The sequence below is a fragment of the Eumetopias jubatus genome, unplaced genomic scaffold, assembly GCF_037043125.1.
Source record: "Eumetopias jubatus isolate StellerSeaLion01/CBP00866 unplaced genomic scaffold, mEumJub1_p1.0 scaffold_1, whole genome shotgun sequence".
In the NCBI taxonomy this organism is placed as follows: domain Eukaryota; kingdom Metazoa; phylum Chordata; class Mammalia; order Carnivora; family Otariidae; genus Eumetopias; species Eumetopias jubatus.
In genome coordinates, this window is record NW_028274807.1 from 207945656 (window position 1) to 207967310 (window position 21655).

The 21655-nt window shown below is 39.2% G+C and overlaps 1 protein-coding gene across 1 annotated transcript; it reads right to left on the reverse strand.

Annotated features, from left to right (window-relative positions):
* Window positions 1–6961: 6961 nt before the first annotated feature.
* On the reverse strand, window positions 6962–7960 carry LOC114197685 (olfactory receptor-like protein OLF4). The gene has a single exon (XM_028088772.2). The coding sequence runs from the start codon at window positions 7928–7930 to the stop codon at window positions 6962–6964; it is 969 nt and encodes a 322-aa protein (XP_027944573.2). The 5' UTR covers window positions 7931–7960.
* Between the last annotated feature and the right edge of the window lie 13695 nt (window positions 7961–21655).

Below are 21655 nucleotides of genomic sequence, written 5' to 3' on the forward strand. Positions count from 1 at the left end.
GAGACAGAGTACAAGCAGGGGGAGAAGTGGAGGGAGAGGGAGAAGCAGACTCCCCACTGAGCAGGGAGCCAGACATGGGGCTCAATCCCAGGACCTGGAGATCATGACCTGAGTGGAAGGCAGATACTTAACCATCTGAGCCACCCAGGTGCCCCTATGGTTTTCTTTTTTCTTTTCTTTTTTTTTTTTTTTTTTTGTACTGAACGTTTCTGTCTTTGGTATCAGGATAATGCTGGCTTTTTAAAATGAGGTGGAGAATATGCCTTCCTCTGTAAGTTTCTGGAAAGGTTTGAGAAGGATTGTCATTAATTCTTCTTTAAATGAAGCTGAGAAGCTTCACCTGTGAAGCTTTCTGGTCCTGGGCTTTTCTTTGCTGTGAGATTTTTGATTACTGATTTAATCGTCTTATTATTCATTTGTTAAAAATTTGTATTTCTACCTGATTTTGTCTTGGTGGGTTATACATTTCTAGGTACTTATCACTGTTTTTGGGGTGTCCAATTTGTTGGAGTGAAATTTTTCACAATGGTCTCCTATGATTCTTTGTATTTCTTTGGTATCTGTTGTAAGGCATCATTTTTGCGGCTGATTTAAAAAAAATCCTGAATAATTTTTAAAGATTAGTTATTTATTTAATTTATGAGAGAGAGAGAGAGAGAGAGAGAGCAGGGGGAGGAGCAGAGGGAGAGAGAGAAGCAGACTCCATGCTGAGCATGGAGCTGGATGTGGGGCTCCATCTCAGGACCCTGAGATCATGACCTGAATGGAAACCAAGTCAGACCTAACTAACTTAACAGACTTAACTCAGAATTAACCGAGCCACACAGGCATCCTGCTGCTGCTTTTATATATTTGTATCTTCTCCCTCACCCTTTTTCTTTGGTCTAACTAACTGTCAATTTTGCTGAGCTTTTCAAAAACTTGGCTCCTAGCTTTGTTAATATTTTCTCTTTTTTTAAAAGATTTTATTTATTTATTTGACAGAGAGAGACACAGTGAGAGAGGGAACACAAGCAGGGGGAGTGGGAGAGGGAGAAGCAGGCTTCCCGCAGAGCAGGGAGCCCAATGGGAGCTCGATCCCAGGACCCTGGGATGACCTGAGCCAAACGCAGATGCTTAATGACTGAGCCACCCAGGCGCCCCTGTTAATATTTTCTATTGGCTTTCTGGTCTATATATCATTTCTGTATGCTCTGATATTTGTTATTTCTTTCCCTCTGCTGCTTTGGACTTAGTTTGTTTTTCTTTTTCTAGCTCCTTGAATCATAAAATGAGATTATTTACTTAAGGTCCTTTATTTTTTTAATGCAGGCATTTATTGCTATAAACTTCCCTTTTAGAGCTGCTTTTTCAACATCCCATTAGTTCTGATAGGCTGTGTTTACATTTTCATTTGATTCAAGATTTTTCAATTTCCTTTTTGGTTTCTTCTTTCAGCCAGCAGCTTTCCACAGTTGGTGTGATTTAATTCCCACATATTTGTGAATATCTCAGATATCTCTACCCTTACATTTGGTGCAACATTATTCACAATTGCCAAGGCATGGAAACAGCCCAGTCTCTATCAACAGATGAATTAATAATGAAGGCATATTAATACAATAGAATTCTACAAATAAAGAAAAGGAAGACATCCTTTCCTTTGTTAAAAGATGATTGGACCTTGAGGGTATTAGGCTAAATGAAATAATCAGACAGAGAAAGACAAATAGTGTATGATCTCACTTATACATGAAATACAAAAACCTGAACTCATAGAAAGCAGAGATGTGGTTGACATTTGCTGGTGGCTGGGGTTTGGGGAAATGAGAAGATGCTGCTGAAAGCCTACAAACCTTCTGTTATATGAATAAGTTCAGGGAACATAATATACCACATGGTTATTATGGTTAACTAAATTGCGTTATAGACTTACATGTTGCTAACAGAGTACATAGTAAATGTTCTTACCACAAAAATAAATGGATGGAAGTGACGGATGTATTCATTAACCTATTTTGGGGATCACTTCACAATGTGTATGTACATGAAATTACCAATCACAATTTTATATGTCAATTACATTTCAGATTTTTTTTTATCTTTATTTGAGAGAGAGAGAGAGCACAGCAGAAGGAGTGGCAGGCAGAGGGAGAAGCAGGCTCCTCGCTGAGCAAGGAGCCTGATGGGGGACTCGATCCAAGAACCAGGGCTCATGACCTGAGCTGAAGGCAGACATTTAACTGACGGAGCCACCCAGCCATCCCTGTCAATTACATTTCAATAAAACTAGATAAATGAAGAAAAAATATTCCCTGGTCTCTTCTTTTATTTATTTATTTATTTATTCATTTATTCATTCATTCATTCATTTATTTGTTTATTATGTTATGTTATTCACCATACAGTACATCATTAGTTTTTGATGTAGTGTTCCGTAATTCATTGTTTTCGTATAACACCCAGCGCCCTCTGCAATACATGCCTTCCTTAATGCCCATCACCGGGCTCACCCATCCCCCCACCCCCTTCCCTTCTAAAACCCTCAGTTTGTTTCTTAGAGTCCATAGTCTCTCATGGTTCATCTCCCCCTCTGATTTCCCCCCTTAAGTTTTCCCTTCCTTCTCCTAATGTCCTCCATGCTGTTCCTTATGTTCCAATCTTCTATTTGTATTTCAAATGTCACCTCCTTCCAGCAGAACCCTCCCTATAAAAAACAAAACAGAGTACCAGGATGAAAACCATTATGAATATGTCAATAGGAAGGTCATTCAATAGGAAAACAGTATCTACATAATTATGCCAGGAAGATATCATCAGTGATACAACAGTTCTTAGCTCCATCAATCAGTTAGTTAGATAGGAGGTTGCTGGTCTCTCTGAGGCATCTGGAAAGAAAAACTTCTATTTCTTTGATCTTTTCTTAGATTAAGAATGGTGATCTATAGGCAAGGGGTGGGGAGGAAATATTTATATTTTGAGAAAAACCTGGCCTTTTGAAGTAGAATTTCCATAACTGTCCAGTGGACACATAATTCAGTTTCACTGTCTTCTCTGAGTTCATTCCACTGCTGAAGATGGAAGTGGAAATGAAACCCTTCAAATTGAAATTTACACCAATGATAGTTTGCAGAAATGGCTCCAGATATACGTCTTTCTCTGTAGCCATGCCTTTGGCAGTGTGTGCAGCACTTTCCATCAGGTGGTGGAGACTCTTCCTCCATCTTTACTCTGGGCTGGATTAGGATTTTTTATTTGCTGTGGCCAGCAGGATATGATGGGAGTGACAGTGAACCTTACAGCCTTGGTGCATTTCTCTGCTCTGTCTTGGAACTCTGCCTCCAAAAAGTGAATTAAGCTGAGTGGGCTGCCAGAGTAAATGAGGACATGTGGAGCAGAGCCCAGCTGTCCAAGCCAGGGCCACCCTGGATCAGCCACAGCTATCTAGCCAGGGCCCAATGATATTAGAATGCCCTGGCAAGATCTCAGAGCCCCCTCAGCTGACACACGGATGATTCAAGACTCTTGAGGAGATCAACAGAAATGAGAACAATTCATCACCATACAATTCCATTTGATACTAAAGACATTATAGCAAGCCATTCACTTCCCAGTTGGCTTGCTATGCTGCAACATTCATAATCATTCGGTTATTCAAGTTTATTTTGGATAACTGTTAAAAAGTGACTTTAATGAGGATCATTTTTGGGAGCCAAGTAGATTAGGACTTGCATTTTTGTGGAGAAAAAAATGGTCACCCAGAATCATGTAACTAGGTGGGAATTTATGCTCTCTGTGCCCTGCAGAGACATCTTGATTTTAGTCCAATAAGACTCATTTTCAGCTTTTACCTCCAGGACTGGAAGAGTGCAAATTTGTTTCTTTTAAAACCTCAGTGTGGTAATTGCTGATAGCAGCAAAAGAAAGTGACAAAGACATTTCTCGAATAAAATTTCTTTGAAGAAACTGCATTATACCCCTGAATTCATTCACTTAGCTTTCTTGGGTAATGGCATTTTGTGTTGAACCCCTACCTTAAGTAGAAGAAAAATCTAAAGTCATTTTGGAGATATGCAGCCTTCTAAGCTGGTACAGAGAAGTGCTCCTTGCTTAAACGTACATGTAGTTCTGTATATGAGGACTCTGAGCCTTCAGATAGGGAAATCGATTCATTGTGAACATTAAGGCCAGCTGTTCTACTCTAACTTTTTTTGTCCAAATATCTATATTCCTAAAATTTCATGTGAATGCGAACATTCAATCTTTTCACTTCTTTACCCTACAAGTTTCTCTCAAGCTTTCTTTCAACACTGTAGATAGGTTATAATGAGCTACAAAGAGGGTTATAATTCTTGTGCATGTACAAATATTCATGTGAGTATGTTTTCTTGAAATAAAGTGTACAAGAATATACATACATTTACATACACACAACCCTTGTTCTTGAACATTCTTTGGACCCAACAAAGTACTGCCACATATTTCATCTTTCCTTACAACATCCCTTGAAGTTAGGTTTATCATTCCACATTGCCTTCAGAAGAAAATGAAGGCTGGGGGATTACACCCTAACAATTGCATAAGAAGCTGTTAGAACTTATTGTGCATCTTCTGGAGTTCTATGGAAATGGAACCATGCCGTATGTACCCATGATTTTTCAATGACTCTTTCAATTCCTAAAGTTGTACACTTCAAACATGTACAGTTTATCACATGTAATAGTGTTCCAATAAATTAATTAAAATTTAAAATTCTAGTGGTGCATGACTCAGGGTCAGATCTGGAGTACCATTAGCTGAGTAAAACCTAACAGGGTGGGAGAGCTCTCTTCCAACTGTGAAAAAGCAAAAGTTCACAGGTGGATATTAAAATAATGGAATTAATTTAAGATAATTCACATTTGATAAACTCATTTTTTGGTAAACTAGATTAGCCTACATATATAAAAGGAATAAAATGCCATAAATTGGTTCAAGATGGAAGAGCACTACAGCCACACACATATAGGGGCGCCTGGATGGTTCAGTTGGTTAAGCATCTGCCTTTGGCTCAGGTCATGATCCCAATGTCCTGGGATTGAGTCCTGCATCAGACTGTCTGCTCAGCGGGGAGCTTGCTTCTCTCTGTGCCTGCTGTTCCCCCCTGCTTGTGCTCTCTCTCTGGCAAATAAATAAAATCTTTGAAAAAACAAAAACACAAAAAGCAACATAATCTATAGATCCGCACTTGACTAAGGACGCATGTGGAGCCCTGAAGAGATAAGAACAACTCCCTACCCTACAATGCCCTTCCATAATAAAGATATTATATTATGCCATTTAATTTTATGTTGCTTTGTATGCAGGAAGAGCTAATTGATATAATAAATCAGGCAGAACTCATGGTATTTGTAATAATCTGATTTTTTTATTCCAGGCATTTGTTATTTTTTAATTTTTTTATTATTATGTTCAGTTAGCCAACATATACTAGATCATTAGATTTGTTGTAGTGTCCAACAATTCATTAGTGTATAACACCCAGTGCTCATCACCACACATTTGTTCTGATACTTGAAGGTCGGCTTCATGATTACTCTGTTCTTCAAGTTTATCTCATGTAACTCTATTAAAATATGACTCCCTTGAGGCCCATTTGAGGTAACATGGAAAGGTTGGAAGGACACGCATGTGTGCACAAAGCCTGTGACTCTGATCCACACATGGATGGGAATCCAAGCTTGCTGGTGAGTCATGCTGTGATTAAGAGGATGATATATAGTGGATGATACTGATGTTGTTCACTTGCTTCCTGTTTAGAGGTTATGGCAAAATTTCAAATGAGTGGGAGACATTTCATTTAGGGAAATGGAAGGAATCATATTTATATGTAGCACTTGAAATTTTCCACCAGAATCCAGAAAATAATTTAATAAAACCCCTATCAAACCACCAGTCTTTCTCTTAATGAATACACCTTACAGATGGAATCTGATATACCATAATTCAACAGGTAGATGAAGTGCCTGAGAAAGAAGTATTTTTGCATAGCAATAAATGTATGATTTAATATTTTGCTTCATCGTCCTTAAAGTCAAGTTTGACTCTAAGGCCATGTTATGTCAACCTATCTTTTCCATATTTGTCTTTCTGCATATATTCCACTTGAAGATATGTATTTTATTATCATTTTGTTTGCCAGTGACTATGGGAGGCATGGTGGACATTAGCTGTGTAACAACAGGATCCTAATGTGTAGAAAAATCCCCATGAATAGGTAGAGCCACCAGTACATCTAAGTCTGCATTCTCAGGAAGAACAGTTAAGGTAGCCATATACAAAGGAATGATGTTCACAAAAGGGAAGCACGATGGTCTTAGATTTTTCTCTGTTATAAACTTACATAAATAGCTGTGGTGGCCAAGAGTAGATTTTCCATAGGAGTATTATTCAGTCAAACTAAAGAAATAATGCTTACTATGATATATTTTATTTGAGAAGAAATTATTCTTAACAGATTCATGTAGTTCTTTGAATGAGTGAGAATGTGCAAATATTTCACATCTGAGGTTAGGAATGACATGACAGAGTAGGGAAATGACAAAGGGACAATCTCTTGAGTATCATGAGTTATCACAAAGCTTAATAAAGTGAGTTATGTAGGTTCGCCTGGGTGGCTCAGTCATTAAGCGTCTGCCTTCAGCTCGGGTCATGATCCTGGGATCCTGGGATCGAGCCCTGCATCGGGCTCCCTGCTCAGCGGGAAGCCTGCTTCTCCCTCTCCCACTCCCCCTGTTTGTGTTCCCTCTCTCACTGTGTCTCTCTCTGTCGAAAAAATAAAATAAAATCTTAAAAAAAAAAATAAAGTGAGTTATGTAAATTATGCAGAGATGTTGGAAAAAATAAAAAAGAATTCCAGGAAAAAAAAAATACAAGAGGCATGCTCCAATTCCACAATCTGACCAAAGAATTTCAAAATTGGCTCAAGCTTTGGGCTCTGCCATCATGGGCACTTTTTCAACACCCAGATGATTGTCCCCTTTAGAGCTGCCATCCCAGAGAATCTCATCAGAGCCTCCTTTATGTCTTTGTTCCTCAGGCTGTAGATGAAGGGGTTCAGCATGGGTGTGACCACTGTGTACATCACTGAGGCTACTGCACTTGTGTGGGAGCTCTGAATAGCAGCAGAGCTAAAGTACACTCCTAGGCTTGTACAATAAAATAAGGAGACAACTGAGAGGTGAGATGCACAGGTGGAAAATGCTTTATACTTGCCCTGAGCTGATGAGATCCCACGTATGGAAGAAACTATCTGAGAGTAAGAGTAAAGGATCCCAATGAAGGGACCACCAACCAGCAACATAGCTGCAAAATACAGCACTATGTTACTGAGAAAGTTGGCAGAACATGCATGTTGGATCATCTGATTGAGTTCGCAGAAAAAGTGGGGGATTTCCACCTCTGTACAGAAGGACAGCTGCAACACCATCGAGGTTTGTAACATGGAATGCAAGACACTCATGATCCAGGACATCAGAACCAGCAGTCCACAGAGACGGGGGTTCATGATGACCATGTAGTGCAGGGGATGGCAGATGGCCACAAAGCAGTCATAAGCCATCACAGTCAGGAGAAAGACATCTAACCCTGCAAACAGTATGAAAAAATACATCTGGCTGAGGCAGCCTTTGTAAGTGATCACTTTGCTTTGAGTCTGGATGTTCCACAGCATCTTGGGGATGGTGGTGGAGGTGAAACAGATGTCTACAAAGGACAGGTTGGCGAGGAAGAAGTACATGGGGGTGTGGAGGTGGGAGTCAGAGCTGACAGCCAGGATGATGAGCAAGTTTCCAAACACAGTGATCAGGTACATGAGGAGGAAAAGCCCAAATATAAGGGGCTGCAGTTCTGGTCCCTCTGAAAATCCCAGAAGCTGGAACACTGAAATTCCTGTATTGTTTCGTGGGTCCATGCGGTGGAGGTGACTAGCAGAACAGGGGAAAATAATGACTAATTTTCACAAAAATGAGCATTGCTCAAATTGTGGAAATGCTATAATTTATATTTTCCAGTCAAGAAACTAATTTCAATGTTTTTTAATGGATCTGGGACCCTTGAGGTTTTTCCCACTTCCTCTCTGTTTAGGAATTTCCAACTCAATATCAGATTTTCCCCAAAGATCAGGTATTGTACAGATTAATAAGAAATTATTTCATTCTTTTAAGGGATATATAGAATGTCAACCATGTTTCAAGAATTCCTATTCATAAAATAGAGGGTGCTGAATAGCAAAAGTCCCTCTGACCTGTGTGATTAATGGTTATAAGATAGAAGCATATATAAGCATATAAATAATCATGTGATGAGGACAGATGCTATGAAGAAACAGAAGCAGGTTAAAGGAGAGAGTGGATGGGCTGTTAGGTTGGGTGTTCAGTCAAGATTTTCTAAGAAGGTGACATTTGCACAGAGACCTCAAGGAATAGAGGGTGGAAGACAGGTGGTCTTCCTGGCAAAGGGAATGGCCAGTGAAAAGGCCCTGAGGCTTCTGTCAGAAAATCAAGGCTCAGAAGGAAGCCAGTGTGTTGAGGGGAATGGACAAGAGGTAGAGTGATGAGAGGTAGTAGCAGTGAATTTCCTATAACCATGCGGTCTCATAGCTGCTTAAAGTTCAAGACACAGGAATTTCCTCATCGCTACTTATGTACTTCTTCCACTTTATGATCTTGTTGCAATAGCATCCTGTCAATCAAACATCCCTCCTTAGTATCATCTGTTGATTGAGTTTGGCCTGTGAATTGTAAGGGTCACCTTGTAATAGAGGGGCTGAGTATCCCTGCTCTGAGGACTGCTCTCACTCATCAAGGTGTACACAAACACACACACACACACTGTCACACACACACAACACAGCACATCATGTCCTGTGTTACTTCTACGTCCTTCTCACTTCCCCCTACCTGCTCCAACACACTATTTAGGATATGAATGCATACACATCATATTACCTTTCCCATAAGGAATGTAGAAATATTACCCAGAAATTCCTATTTGTAGCTTCCCAGGGACAAATCATCTTGGGGTTCCATTTTGGAATGGCTACTTTCTGACCTGTGTGTAAAGAAACATAAATAATTGCTTTCAATAAACAGAGAGATAGGGAGAGATGGAGGGAAGGAGAAATGCAATGGACATAAAGAGTAAAATGATCTAATAAGCTCAGTTGCCCTGAGAGACTGCGAGGAAGGAAAGCTTCCTTGGTGCAGGTGGCATGCAATCCTGGTTTTATCCCATTTAGGCCCAGCAAAAATAATAAAAGAGAAAAAATAAATTTGTCCAAAACACAAAGTAGTGACATTTTTATGGTGTGAAACACTTTACAGATTGAACATCACAAGAGAAAAATGAGTAAAGAGAGTAATTCAACACACCAAAAATTTGTGCATTTTTATTATGAGGTAGCAAATACCTTAGATTTGTTTTTCCTGTACCTTTTCCATATTTATGTGACCAATTGGTTTTTATTTGGTCCAGTAGAAGATGAGGTGAGCCCCTTTATTACTTTTTGTATTATGTTCAGTTAGCCAGCATATAGCACATTATTATTTTTTGATGTAGTGTTCAATGATTCATTAGTTGCATATAACACCCAGTGCTCATCACAACATGTGCCCTTCTTAATACCCATCACCTTGTTACCCCCCAACCCCTCCCTTCTGAAACCTTTGTTTCTTGGAGTCCAGAGTCTCTCATGGTTTGTCTCCCTCACTGATGTCTTCCCCTTCAGTTTTCCCTTTTTTCCCCTTTATCACTTTTATGTGACATCTTTTCTGGTTTATTTGTTATTCTTAGGCTTTGGTTTTAGTCACTTTATCGACAAGTCCGATGAGCACAACTGCTCACATTTCTGTTCCTTGTCCACCATGCAAAGGCCTCTCCAGACTTGGTAAAATCCTACACACCCCGTGACAATCTATCCTCTTACTCTGAATACTCTTCATGTGACTTATCTGAAGATTTTATCTTGGACTCACATTTATCTCACTGCGCTCTTGTCTATCACTGTGGCATAAGGACCAAAGAGGCAGGGACTTCACCTGCACTGTTCATCTTTTTCTTTATGGGTGTGGATGTATATGGATTCGTATAGAAACGAATTGAAGAAAATGAGACATTATGAAATCCAGAGAATGACAGAGGAGATAAAACCAGGTTAAAGAGAGCAGGTTCAGTACAACAGTCTTCAACAATATTGAAGGGACTTCAGAGAACTAACTGAAACAGGCTCTACAGGAGCAGTAATTCCATAAAATCAACATGCATGAATAATAAAATTCCCCAAGACCTTGAAATAAAAACGTATTACATATAAAGTTCTTAGAAATTTCTGGCACATAGCAGATGCTCTTTTAGTATTTGTTGAATGATTCAGGAATTAGGTCTCATTATATATGGACATTTAATATGTGACAAAGCTGCATTTGGATTTAGTCGGAAAAGATTGGATTGTGAATGGAAGTTGGCACAAATAGCTTTCTATGTGGAAGGAATTTCAGTGGCTCCTTATCTTACACATCCCACAAAAATCAGGAGTAAACCCTCAGTGTAAGAGTAACCATTCCATTTTAGATCCACATCTAGAAAATACTTATAACATCCACAGGTGGGCAAACCATCCTAATTAAGGCTAAAAACTCAGAACTAAGAAAATAGACATATTTAACTAAATAAAATATAAACTATTTTAGGGCCAAAATATCTTATTAAAAGTCAATAGAGAAACTGTGATTTACAACAATTACTTGCAATGCTGATAATTATAGATAAATAGACATATAATAATAATGGGCAAATGAACCTGGTGATCAAATATAAGAATCTTTGCTTGAGCTCACTAATAGTTTAAAAAATCAACAATAAAACTCTTTCACACTCATCATCCCGAAAAAACACTCAAAGGGCTGTCACAGTTATTGGGGTTGTAATTTTTAAACAAATGGCAAAGGGGTATGTTCTATTTTGCTGTCATAATTGTGAACTGTTACAGCATCTTGGGGAGGCTCTGAAGACAGTTACAAATATTAAAAATACAGATGCTCTTTGGGGTGCCTGGCTGGCTCATTCAGTTAAGCATGGGCTCTTGAGCTTGGGGTTGTAAATTCAAGCCCCATGTTGGGTGTAGAGATTACTTAAAAAATTAAATATTTTTTAAAAATACAGATATGCTTTAACTCGGCATTTCTAAGCCTGTGTACCAAGGACATTCTGGGTCAGAGCCTTCTCTGTGGTGGGCTGTTTCCTGTGCATTGTAGGGTGTTTAGGGCATCCTTGCCCTCCACACATCCCTCCCCAATGTAACAGCCTAAACATCTTGGAACATTGCTCAATGTTCCCTGGGGGATAAAATCACCTTTGATTGAAAAACATAGTTTTGTTTATTTAAAAATATTTTGTGGCATTGATGTAATCATAATTTAATGAGAAAAAATATGAAAGATCATCAAAAGTGTATATAGAGACACACCATGAAATGCCACACAGACATTGAAATAATGAATCAGCATTACACTGGTTGACTAGAGGGATGTGTATAAGCTACTCCTGAGTCAGAAGGACGGAGGGAGAAAAGCTAGAAAAAAAGATTTTGGCTGAACATAAAGAGTACTTATATGCATAAGTGTCTTTGTATATATTTGAATTGAGAGTTTGCGAATGTGTATGTGTGCTTAGCACAAAATAGTTTTAAAAGAAATGAAGTCTTTTTGAAGAGAGAACAGTGAAAATGCCCTTAGGTAAGCAGAGTGGCTCAAAACAACTGTCTGAAATGAAACTGAAGGAAGACCCAAAACCAACTTCTCAACAAAAAGATTTAAAAGAGGTGGGTAGGGGAATGGGGTAACCGGGTGATGGGTATTAAGGAGGGCACATGATATAATGAGCACTGGGTGTTGTATGCTACTGACGAATAACTGGACTCTACATTTGAAACAAATGATACACTATGTGTTAACTAACTGAATTTAAATAAAATAAGTATAAAAAATAAAAGTAATACTTTAGTGAACTCGACCTGGGTCCAAATCTAGAGTGCCAAGGACTCAGGAATAAAAGAATATGAAAAAGTCTTTTAATGTGGAGAGAAAGCAGTATCTAAAGTTTTTGTTTCATCTCACATAAAGATATATGGGACAAGTATGCTTATAGAAGGTAAAGGTGATTCTTGGTCAAATATAAAGAAGAAACCCTCCACGTGATGCCATTTTATTCTACAAATAGATCCAATAATAAAAGGCCACAAAGAACAACAAGGAATACAGAAACATGAATACTAGTTGGGAATATGTAAAATGGGTGAATTGTGAGCAATAAGTATGAAGAAGGACATTCACTTCCATTTTTTGGAAAGCTGATATTCACAAGTGAAGAAAATTAATGTGACAGATCAATTCTTTCAGAAAAAGAATCCTAGAACAAACAGGGGAGTGAATATATTATGATTAACTCAGACATTACCACACAAAATTTATACACTCTCACACATTCTGCACAAATACATCTACACACACATAAAAAGCCAAAATGGCAAGTAACTAAACTGGTGAAATAAACAGCAATTCTTTGCTTGGAATAATGTAATAAAAAACAGAAATGAAACTACTCTTACCCCACTATGCAAACACCAAGGACGCCCACAGATAATTTTCAACGAAGAAAGGGAGTGGCTAGGTAACCCAGACCATATTCAGGCTCACAGGTAATGAGGTAATTGTAAAGGAAGCTCATCGGCATACTCTTTTTCACATAATACATGTAAAATTGTCATTTGAATACTCAAGAGAGAGAAGGTACTGTGATACTACGTATGTTTCATGGACTGCTCTTGCATAGATGTACCTGGGAGAATTTTTCCATCTGGATTTTCTCCTCTGTATGGAAATGTAGTCTAATAAGTCCCATCTTAAAAGAGAAAAGACATATATCCTCACTTCACTGTACATCCCTCCACAGCTAATAGTTGACTTTTCTACTCTGGTTAAGTGCAAAGATCCCTGGTCTCAGGTCCTACTTTTATGCACCCCGTTCCTGTCTGATTGGGTTTCCATTATTATGATTTAGTTGTTAACACTGAACCTTGTAATTAGGAATACAATATCCACTTCTATATTTAGCATCATAAATACATAAATGAATCAATCAATATTTTTCTTAATCAAGCCAGCAAACAGCCACACAAACTCTCAGCTCTGGGCTAGGCTGGATTGGCCCTCAGGTGACCTCAGCTAAATGCTCTTGACTTTCATTCTCTTGACCTTCTCCCGCAGCTCCTACCGGGCAGTGAAGACCCCATCTAGATGGGGTCTCACAGAGGAAGGTCTCTGTGTGGAAATCAAAATACCTGCCTGGTTGGTAGATGATGGAGGATGAAACTCTGTCTCCAGACAAGAGAGCAGGAAATGGTCAAGCTCCAGTGTCCCATCCAGACTTAGGACTGTAGAAGAAATGACCAGGTCTTGTCCAGCCCGAGGTTGCCTGTGCTGAGGGCCTGTGGCAGAGTAGGTATTTACAGCTGCTTTGGTCTGCTCATTAGGCACATTTCCCTCTGTTCCTCCCACCTTTAGGCACATGATTTCCCTGCGGGACACTAGTGTGGACAGGAAGGACATTTTTCCTGTTGAATTTTTGTTGCTAGGAGACCGCGTGATAAGCTAGGTAAAGTCAGTTTTTCTTACTCTTTTTCTGACCTCTACCTTTCAGAGATCTAAACTCCCAGCACCTTATCCCACTCCTGAGTGAATATTTTCTCCTGTTTAAGACTGAGGAATTAATCCTGACTAGGTCCATTGAGTCCTTCAAAGCATTGAATTGTGCTGGAGAAACACCCCTGAAATCTCTAGAATGTTACTTTCCCCCTTTCCAACAAAGGTAATAAATTTGTTCCTTTAATATAAAACCCTGGCCTTACACTCCTTGGCTTCATGAAAATTTTGCCAAAATAATTAGGAATTTCACACTTCTATCACACTTCTATCACAAATTCAGAGCTAGAAATTAAAATGTCACTATGACATTTTTGTTAATTGTAAGAGATATATTTACATTATATAAATGTAAATTTATACATTCAGATTATAGTGCTGAGGGACTGCGAGTTTAGCACCTTATAGCAATTTTCTGATTTAATTTTTATAAAAGTCAATTCTGTGAGGAAGAGCTAGTGTAAACTCCATTCCCTCTGGAGACGTGGGGCTTGAAGAATTTAGTGATCTTAAAGTTATTGCAGAAAGGGATGGGTGCCAAGTGCATTCTGTCAGAATGCTCCCAGTTTTCAAACTCTGTGCCAGTGGTCCCAACCAGAGGTGGTGCTTTTCCCCTGGATATATCTGGCAGTGTCTGAGGGATGCTGCTAAACACTTCCAATGAGCAGGACAGCTCCCAACACAAATAATGACCCTGCCTCAAAGGTCAAATGGAGAGTGTGAGAAAATGTACTCTAGACCAGCACTTCTCCAACTTCAAAATGCATGGGAATCACCTAGGATTCTAGCTTAAATGCAGATTCTCCTTTAGAAGGTGCTGGTGGCCCAAGGAGTTCAGCATTTCTAACAAGCTCCTGAGTGATGTTGATGCTACAGTTCATGGTCTGTGGACCACTCTTTGAGTAAAAAGCCTGTGGTCCCATGATAGAGTAAGTTGTAGGTGGTTCTTCACACACACACACACACACACACACACACACACACACACACACACAAATCGTGTTTGCATAAAGTTTTGAGTGACAAGAATATCCAGTCATTCTCTGGGCTGTGATAAATTCTGTTTTTGTTTCTTTTAGATAAGGACCCTTGAGTGGCAACAAATACAATATTTTGGAAAAGACCTTCTAGTAGGCAGAATAAGAGTCTCCTGAATTCATCTACATTCTAATCCATGGAAACTTTGACTATGTTATTTTTTATAGGAAGAGGGAGTTTAAGGTAGCAAATGGAATAAGGCTGTTAATGAGCTGAACTTTAACTAAGATTGGCCAAGATTATGCAGAGGGTTAATATAATCACCATGTTCCTCTAAATGTGGGAGAGGAAGGCAGAATAGTTGGATCAGAGAGAGATGTAAAGATGCCATGTTGCTGACTTTGAAGATGGAGCAAGGGCAACGAGCCCAGGAATGCTTGTTGTCACTAGAAACTGCAAAAGGAAAGAAAAACAGTCTCTCCTGGAACATACAGAAGGAACCAGGCCCTGCAAGACATCTTGATTTTAACTCACTGAGACTTATGTCAGGCTTCTGACCTCCAAAAGAGTAAGAGCATAAGTTTCTTTCTTTGAAGTCTCTGGTGGTAATTTCTTACAGCAGAAATAGTAATGTAAATAGACATTTATCCAATAACATTGTTTTGGAGGAAAATGAATTTTAGCCTCAATTAATTTCTCTTCTCTTGAGTAAGGGCATTTTGTTGTGAAATCCAACCCTAACTGGTAGGAAAATAAATAAATAAATAAATACATAAATACATAAATAAATAAATACATAAATAAAGTCAGTGTGAAAATTCTGTTCCATTGCTTAACTGGAATGAAACAAGTGAATAAATATAAATGTGACTTCATGTATGTATGTAAGTACGTATGTATGTATGTATGTATTTACTTCAGTTATTTTGTTTTAAGAAATCTCAAGGCCCAATGTGCGGCTTGACCTCATGACCCAGAGATCAAGAGTTGCTGCTCAGGGTGCCTGGCTGGCTCAGTAGGGGGAAGGCATGACTTTTTTTTCAATTAACCAACATATAATTACTTTTTGATGTAGTGTTCAATGATTCATAAGTTGCATATAACACCCAGTGCTCATCACAATATGTGCCCTCCTTAATACCCATCAGCGGTTACCCCACCCCCCCACCTGTAACCCTCATCTTGTTTCCTGGAGCCCAGAGTCTGTCATGATTTGTTTCCCTCTCTGATTTCTTCCAATTCAGTTTTCCTTCCCTTCTCCCATGGTCCTCCACGCTATTCCTTATGTTCCACATATGAGTGAAACCATGTGATAATTGTCTTTCTCTGCTTGACTTAATTCACTGAGCATAATGCCCTCCATTTCCATCCATGTCGATGTAAATGGCAGGTATTCATCCTTTCTGATGCCTGAGTAATATTCCATTGTATATATCAACCACATCTTCTTTATCCCTTCATCTGTTGAAGGATATCTGGGGTCCTTTCACAGTTTGGCTATTGTGGACATTGCTGCTATGAACATTGGGGTGCATGTGCCCCTTCTTTTCACTACATTTGTATCTTTGGGGGTAAATACCCAGCAGTGCAATTGCTGGGTCATAGGGTAGTTCTATTTTTAACATCTTGAGGAACATCCATACTGTTTGCCAGAGTGGTTGTACCAGCTTGCATTCCCACCAAGGGTTCACCTTTCTCCATATCCTTGCCAACATTTGTTGTTTCCTGTCTTGTTAATTTTAGCCATTTTAACTGGTGTAAGGTGGTATCTCTTTGTGGTTTTGATCTGTATTTCCCTGATGACAAGTGATGTTATACATTTTTTTATGTGTCTGTTGGCTATTTGGATGTCTTCTTTGGAGAAATGTCTGTTCATGTCTTCTGCCCATTTCTTGATTGGATTCTTCGTTTTTGTGTGTATGTTGAGTTTGATAAGTTTTTATAGATCTTGGATACTAGCCCTTTATCTGATATGTCATTTGCATATACATTCTCCCATTCTGTAGGTTGCCTTTTAGTTTTGTTGACTGTTTGCTTTGCTGTTGATGAAGTCCCAGTAGTTCACATTTGCTTTTGTTTCCCTTCCCATTAGAGATGTGTCTAGCAACGTGTTCCTGTAGCCGAGGTCAGAGTTTGCTTCTTGTGTTCTCCTCTAGGATACTGATGGATTCCTTTCTCCACATCTAGGACTTTCATCCATAAAAATGAGTTTATCTTTGTGTATGGTGCAGAGAATGGTCCAGTTTCATTCTTCTGTATATGGATGTTAAATTTTCCCACAACCATTTATTGAAGAGGCTGTCTTTTTTCCATTGGATATTTTTTCTTGCTTTGTTGAAGATTAGTTGAGTATAGAGTTGAAGGTCCATTTCTGGGGTTTCTATTCTGTACCATTGGTCTATGTGTCTACTTTTGTGCCAGTACCATACTGTCTTGATAATCACAGCTTTGTAATATAGCTTGAGTCTGACATTGTGATGCCACTAGCTTTGGTTTTCTTTCTTCTTTTTAATTTAATTTTATGTTATTAAGTTATGTTAGTCACCATATAATACATCATTGGATTTTGCTGTGGTGGTCCACGATTCATTGTTTTTGTATAACACCCAGTGTTCCATGTAATATGTGCCCTCCTTAATACCCATCACCAGGCTAACCCATCATCACCCCTGCCCCTCTAAAACCTTGTTTGTTTCTCAGAGTCCATAGTCTCTCATGGTTCATCTCTCCCTCCAATTTCCCCCCCTTTGTTTTTCCCTTCCTTCTCCTAGTGTCCTCCATGGTATTCCTTATGTTCCACAAATAAGTGAAACTATATGATAACTGACTTTCTCTGCTTGACTTATTTCACTTAGCATAATCTCCTCCAGTCCCATCCATGTTGATGCAAAAGTTGGGTACTCATCCTTTCTGATGGCTGAGTGATATTCCATTGTATATATGGACCACATCTTCTTTATCCACTCATCTGTTGAAGGGCATCTCAGCTCTTTCCACAGTTTGGCTATTGAGGACATTCCTGCTATCAACATTGCAGTGCATATGGCCCTTCTTTTCACTACATCTGTGTCTTTGGGGTAAATACCCAGGAGTGCAATTGCTGGGTCATAGGGTAGCTCTATTTTCAATTTTCTGAGGCACCTCCACACTGTTTTCCAAAGTGGCTGTACCAACTTGCATTCCCACCAACAGTGTAAGCGGGTTCCTCTTTCTCCACAACCTCTCTAACATTTGTTGTTTCTTGCCTTGTCAATTTTTGCCATTCTAACTGGTGTAAGGTCCTACCTCAATGTGGTTTTGATTTGAATTTTCCTGACGGCTAATTGTGATGAACATTTTTTCATGTGTCTGCTAGCCATTTGTAGGTCTTCTTTGGAGAAGTGTCTCTTCATGTCTTCTGCCCATTTTTTAACTTGATTATTTCTTTTTTCAGTGTTGAGTTTGAGAAGTTCTTTATAAATCTTGGAAATCAATGCTTTGTCTGATATGTCATTTGCAAATATCTTCTCCCATTCTCTGGGTTGCCTCTTTGTTTTGTTGACTGTTTCCTTTGCTGTACAAAGAGTTTTCTCTTGGTGAAGTCCCAAAAGTTCATTTTTGCTTCTGTTTCACTAGCCTTTGGAGATGTACCTTGAAAGAAGTTGCTGTGGCTGATGTTGAAGAGGTTACTGCCTCTGTTCTCCTCTAGGATTTTGATGGATTCCTGTCTCACATGGAGCTCTTTCATCCATTTTGAGTTTATCTTTGCGTATGGTGTTAGAGAATGGTCAAGTTTCATTCTTCTGTATATATCTGTCCAATTTTCCCAGCACCATTTATTGAAGAGACTTTCTTTTTTCATTGCACATTTTTTCCTGCTTTGTCAAAGATCATTTGACCATAGAGTTGAGGGTCCATATCTGGGCTGTCTATTCTGTTCCATTGGCCTATATGTCTGTTTTTTGCGAGTACCATGCTGTGTTGGGGATCACTGCTTTGTAATATAGCTTGAAATCCGGCAACTGATGTCCCCAGCTTTGTTGTTCTTTTTCAACATTTCCTTGGCAATTTGAGGTCTTTTCTGATTCCATAAAAATTTTAGGATTGTTTGTTCCAGCACCTTCAAAAATGTTACTGGAACTTTGGGATGGCGTTGAAGGTATAGATTGCTCTGGGTAGCATCGACATTTTAATAATGTTTATTCTTCTGATCCATATCCATGAACATGGGATCTTTTTGTGTCCTCGTCAGTTTCTTTCATGAGTGTTGTGTAGTTCCTAGAGTATAGATCCTTTACCTCTTTGGTTAGGTTTATTCCGAGATATCTTTTCGGTTTTGGTGCTGTTGTAAATGGAATCATTTATCTAATTTCTCATTCTACAGTTGCATTGTTAGTGTATAAGAAAGCAACTGATTTCTGTGCATTGATTTTGTATCCTGCCACATTACTGAATTGCTGTATGAGTTCTAGTAATTTGGGGGTGGAGTCTTTTGGGTTTTCCACATAAAGTATCATGTCATCTGCAAAAAGAGAGAGTTTGACTTCTTTGCCAATTTGAATACCTCTTATTTCTTTTTGTCGTCTGATTGCTGTTGCTAGGACTTCTAGTACTATGTTGAACAATAGTGGCGAGAGTGGGCATCCTTGACGTGTTCCTGATCTTAAGGGAAAGGCTCTCAGCTTTTCCCCATTGAGGATGATATTCACTATGGTTTTTCATAGATGGATTTTATGAACTTGAGGAATGTTCCCTCTATCCCTATACTCTGAAGAGTTTTAATTAGGAAAGGGTGCTGTGTTTTGTCAAGTGCTTTTTATGCATCAATTGAGAAGACCACATGGTTTTTCTTTTTCCTCTTATTAATGTGTTCTATCAAACTGATTGATTTGCGAATGTTGACTTGCATCCCAGGGATAAATCCCACTTGGTCATGGTGGATGATCCTTCTAATGTATTGTTGGAGCCTATTAGTTTGGATTTTGTAGAGAATTTTGGAATCCATATTTATTAGGGATATCTGTCTGAAATTCTCCTTTATGATGGGGTCTTTGCCAGTTTGGGGATTAAGGTCATGTTGGCCTCATAGAATGAGTCTGGAAGCTTTCCTTCAGTTTCTATATTTTGAAACAGCTTCAGAAGAATAGGTATTATTTCTTCTTTGAATGTTTGGTCGAATTCCAAAGGGAATCCATCAGGCCCTGGACTCATGTTTTTGGGGAAGTTTTTGATCACTGCTTCAATCTTGTTACTGGTTATTGGCCTATTCATGTTGTCAATTTCTTCCTGTTTCAGTCTTGGCAGTTTATAGGTTTCCAGGAAGGCCTCCATTTCTTCCAGGTTGCTCAATTTATTGGCATATAGTTGTTGATAATAATTTCTAATAATTCTTTCTATTTCCTTGTTGTTAATCATGATCTCTCCCCTTTCATTCATAATTTTATTAATTTGGGTCTTTTTTCTTTTGGAGAAGTCTGGCCATTGGTTTATCGATCTTATTAATTCTTTCAAACAACCAGTTTAAATCTAGAATCGTTGAATCTAGTTTCATTGATCTGCTCTACTGTATTTCTGGTTTCTAATTCATTGATCTCTGCTCTAATCTTAATTATTTCTCTTCTAATGTGTGGCTTAGGCATCGTTTGTTGCTTTTTTCTCTAGTTCTTTAAGGTGTAAAGTTAGTTGGTGAATTCAGGATTCTTCTATTTTTTTGAGTGAGGATTGGATGGCTACATATTCCCCCCTTAGGACCACCTTTGCAGTATCCCATAGGTTTTGGAATGATGTGTTTTTGTTCTCATTGGTTTCCATGAATTGTTTAAGTTCTTCTTTGATTTCCTGGTTGACCCAAACATTCTTGAGCAGAGTGGTCTTTAGCTTCCAAGTTTTTGAATTTCTTCCAAATTTTTTCTTGTGATTGAGTTCCAGTTTTAAAGCATTATGGTCTGAGAATATGAAGGGAATAATCTCAGTCTTTTGGTTTCTGTTGATACCCTATCTGTGACCCAGTATGTGGTCTATTCTGGAGAAAATTCCATGTTTTCTCAAGAAGAATGAATATTCTGTTGTTTCAGGGTGGAATGTCCTGTATATATCTATGAGGTCCATCTAGTCCAGTGTGTCATTCAAAGCTCTTATTTCTTCGTTGATTTTCTGCTTAGATGATCTGTCTATTGCTGAGAGTGGAGTACTGAGATCTACAATTAACATATTATTATCAATATGACTCTTTATTTTGGTTAACAGTTGGCTTATGTAGTTGGCTGCTTCCATGCTGGGGGCGTAGATATTTACAATTGTTAGATCTTCTTGTTGGATAGACACTTTAAGAATGATATAGTGTGGGGGGGGCAGAGCAAGATGGCAGAGGTGTAGGAGACCTGGATTTCGTCTGGTGTCAGGAATTCAGCTGAATAGGGATCAAACCATTCTGAACACCTACGAACTCAACAGGAGATCAAAGAAAAGAATAGCAACAACTCTGTGAACAAAAAAGCGACCAGTTTCTGGAAGGTAGGATGTGCGGAGAAGCGAATCCGAGGCGATATTCAGGAGGATAGATGGTGGGGGAGGGGGCCTCCATCAGCCGCTTCAGGCAAGTGATAGAGCCCTGGAGCACAAAATCGGAACTTCTAGAAGTTGGCTCCACTGAGGGACATCGCTCCAGTGGCTAAGCAGGGGGTGGAACGCTCACAGGACAGTGTGGTCTCAGGACCCTCGGGGTCACAGAAAGACCGGGGGTGCCTGAGTGCGGCAGAGCTCCCAGGTATCAGAGCGGGGAAGCCAGCTGCAGAGACGGAGCTGAGGCACGGGCTGTCAGCTTGGGGTTGCCATAAACCATGATCCGTGGCACAGTCAGGCCACTGCTCCTCCAGCAGAGACCCAACTAGTGGCAGTTCCGGGGAGCCTCCCCTTCTTCCCCTGAAAGGAACAGCGCGGGAGCGCACCGCAGGGATCTGCTGGGTTTGCAGACTCCACACGGG

Excerpts from the sequence above, each read along its gene's own strand:
- LOC114197685 (XM_028088772.2), bottom strand. The coding sequence starts at position 7,930 with ATGGACCCACGAAACAATACAGGAATTTCAGTGTTCCAGCTTCTGGGA.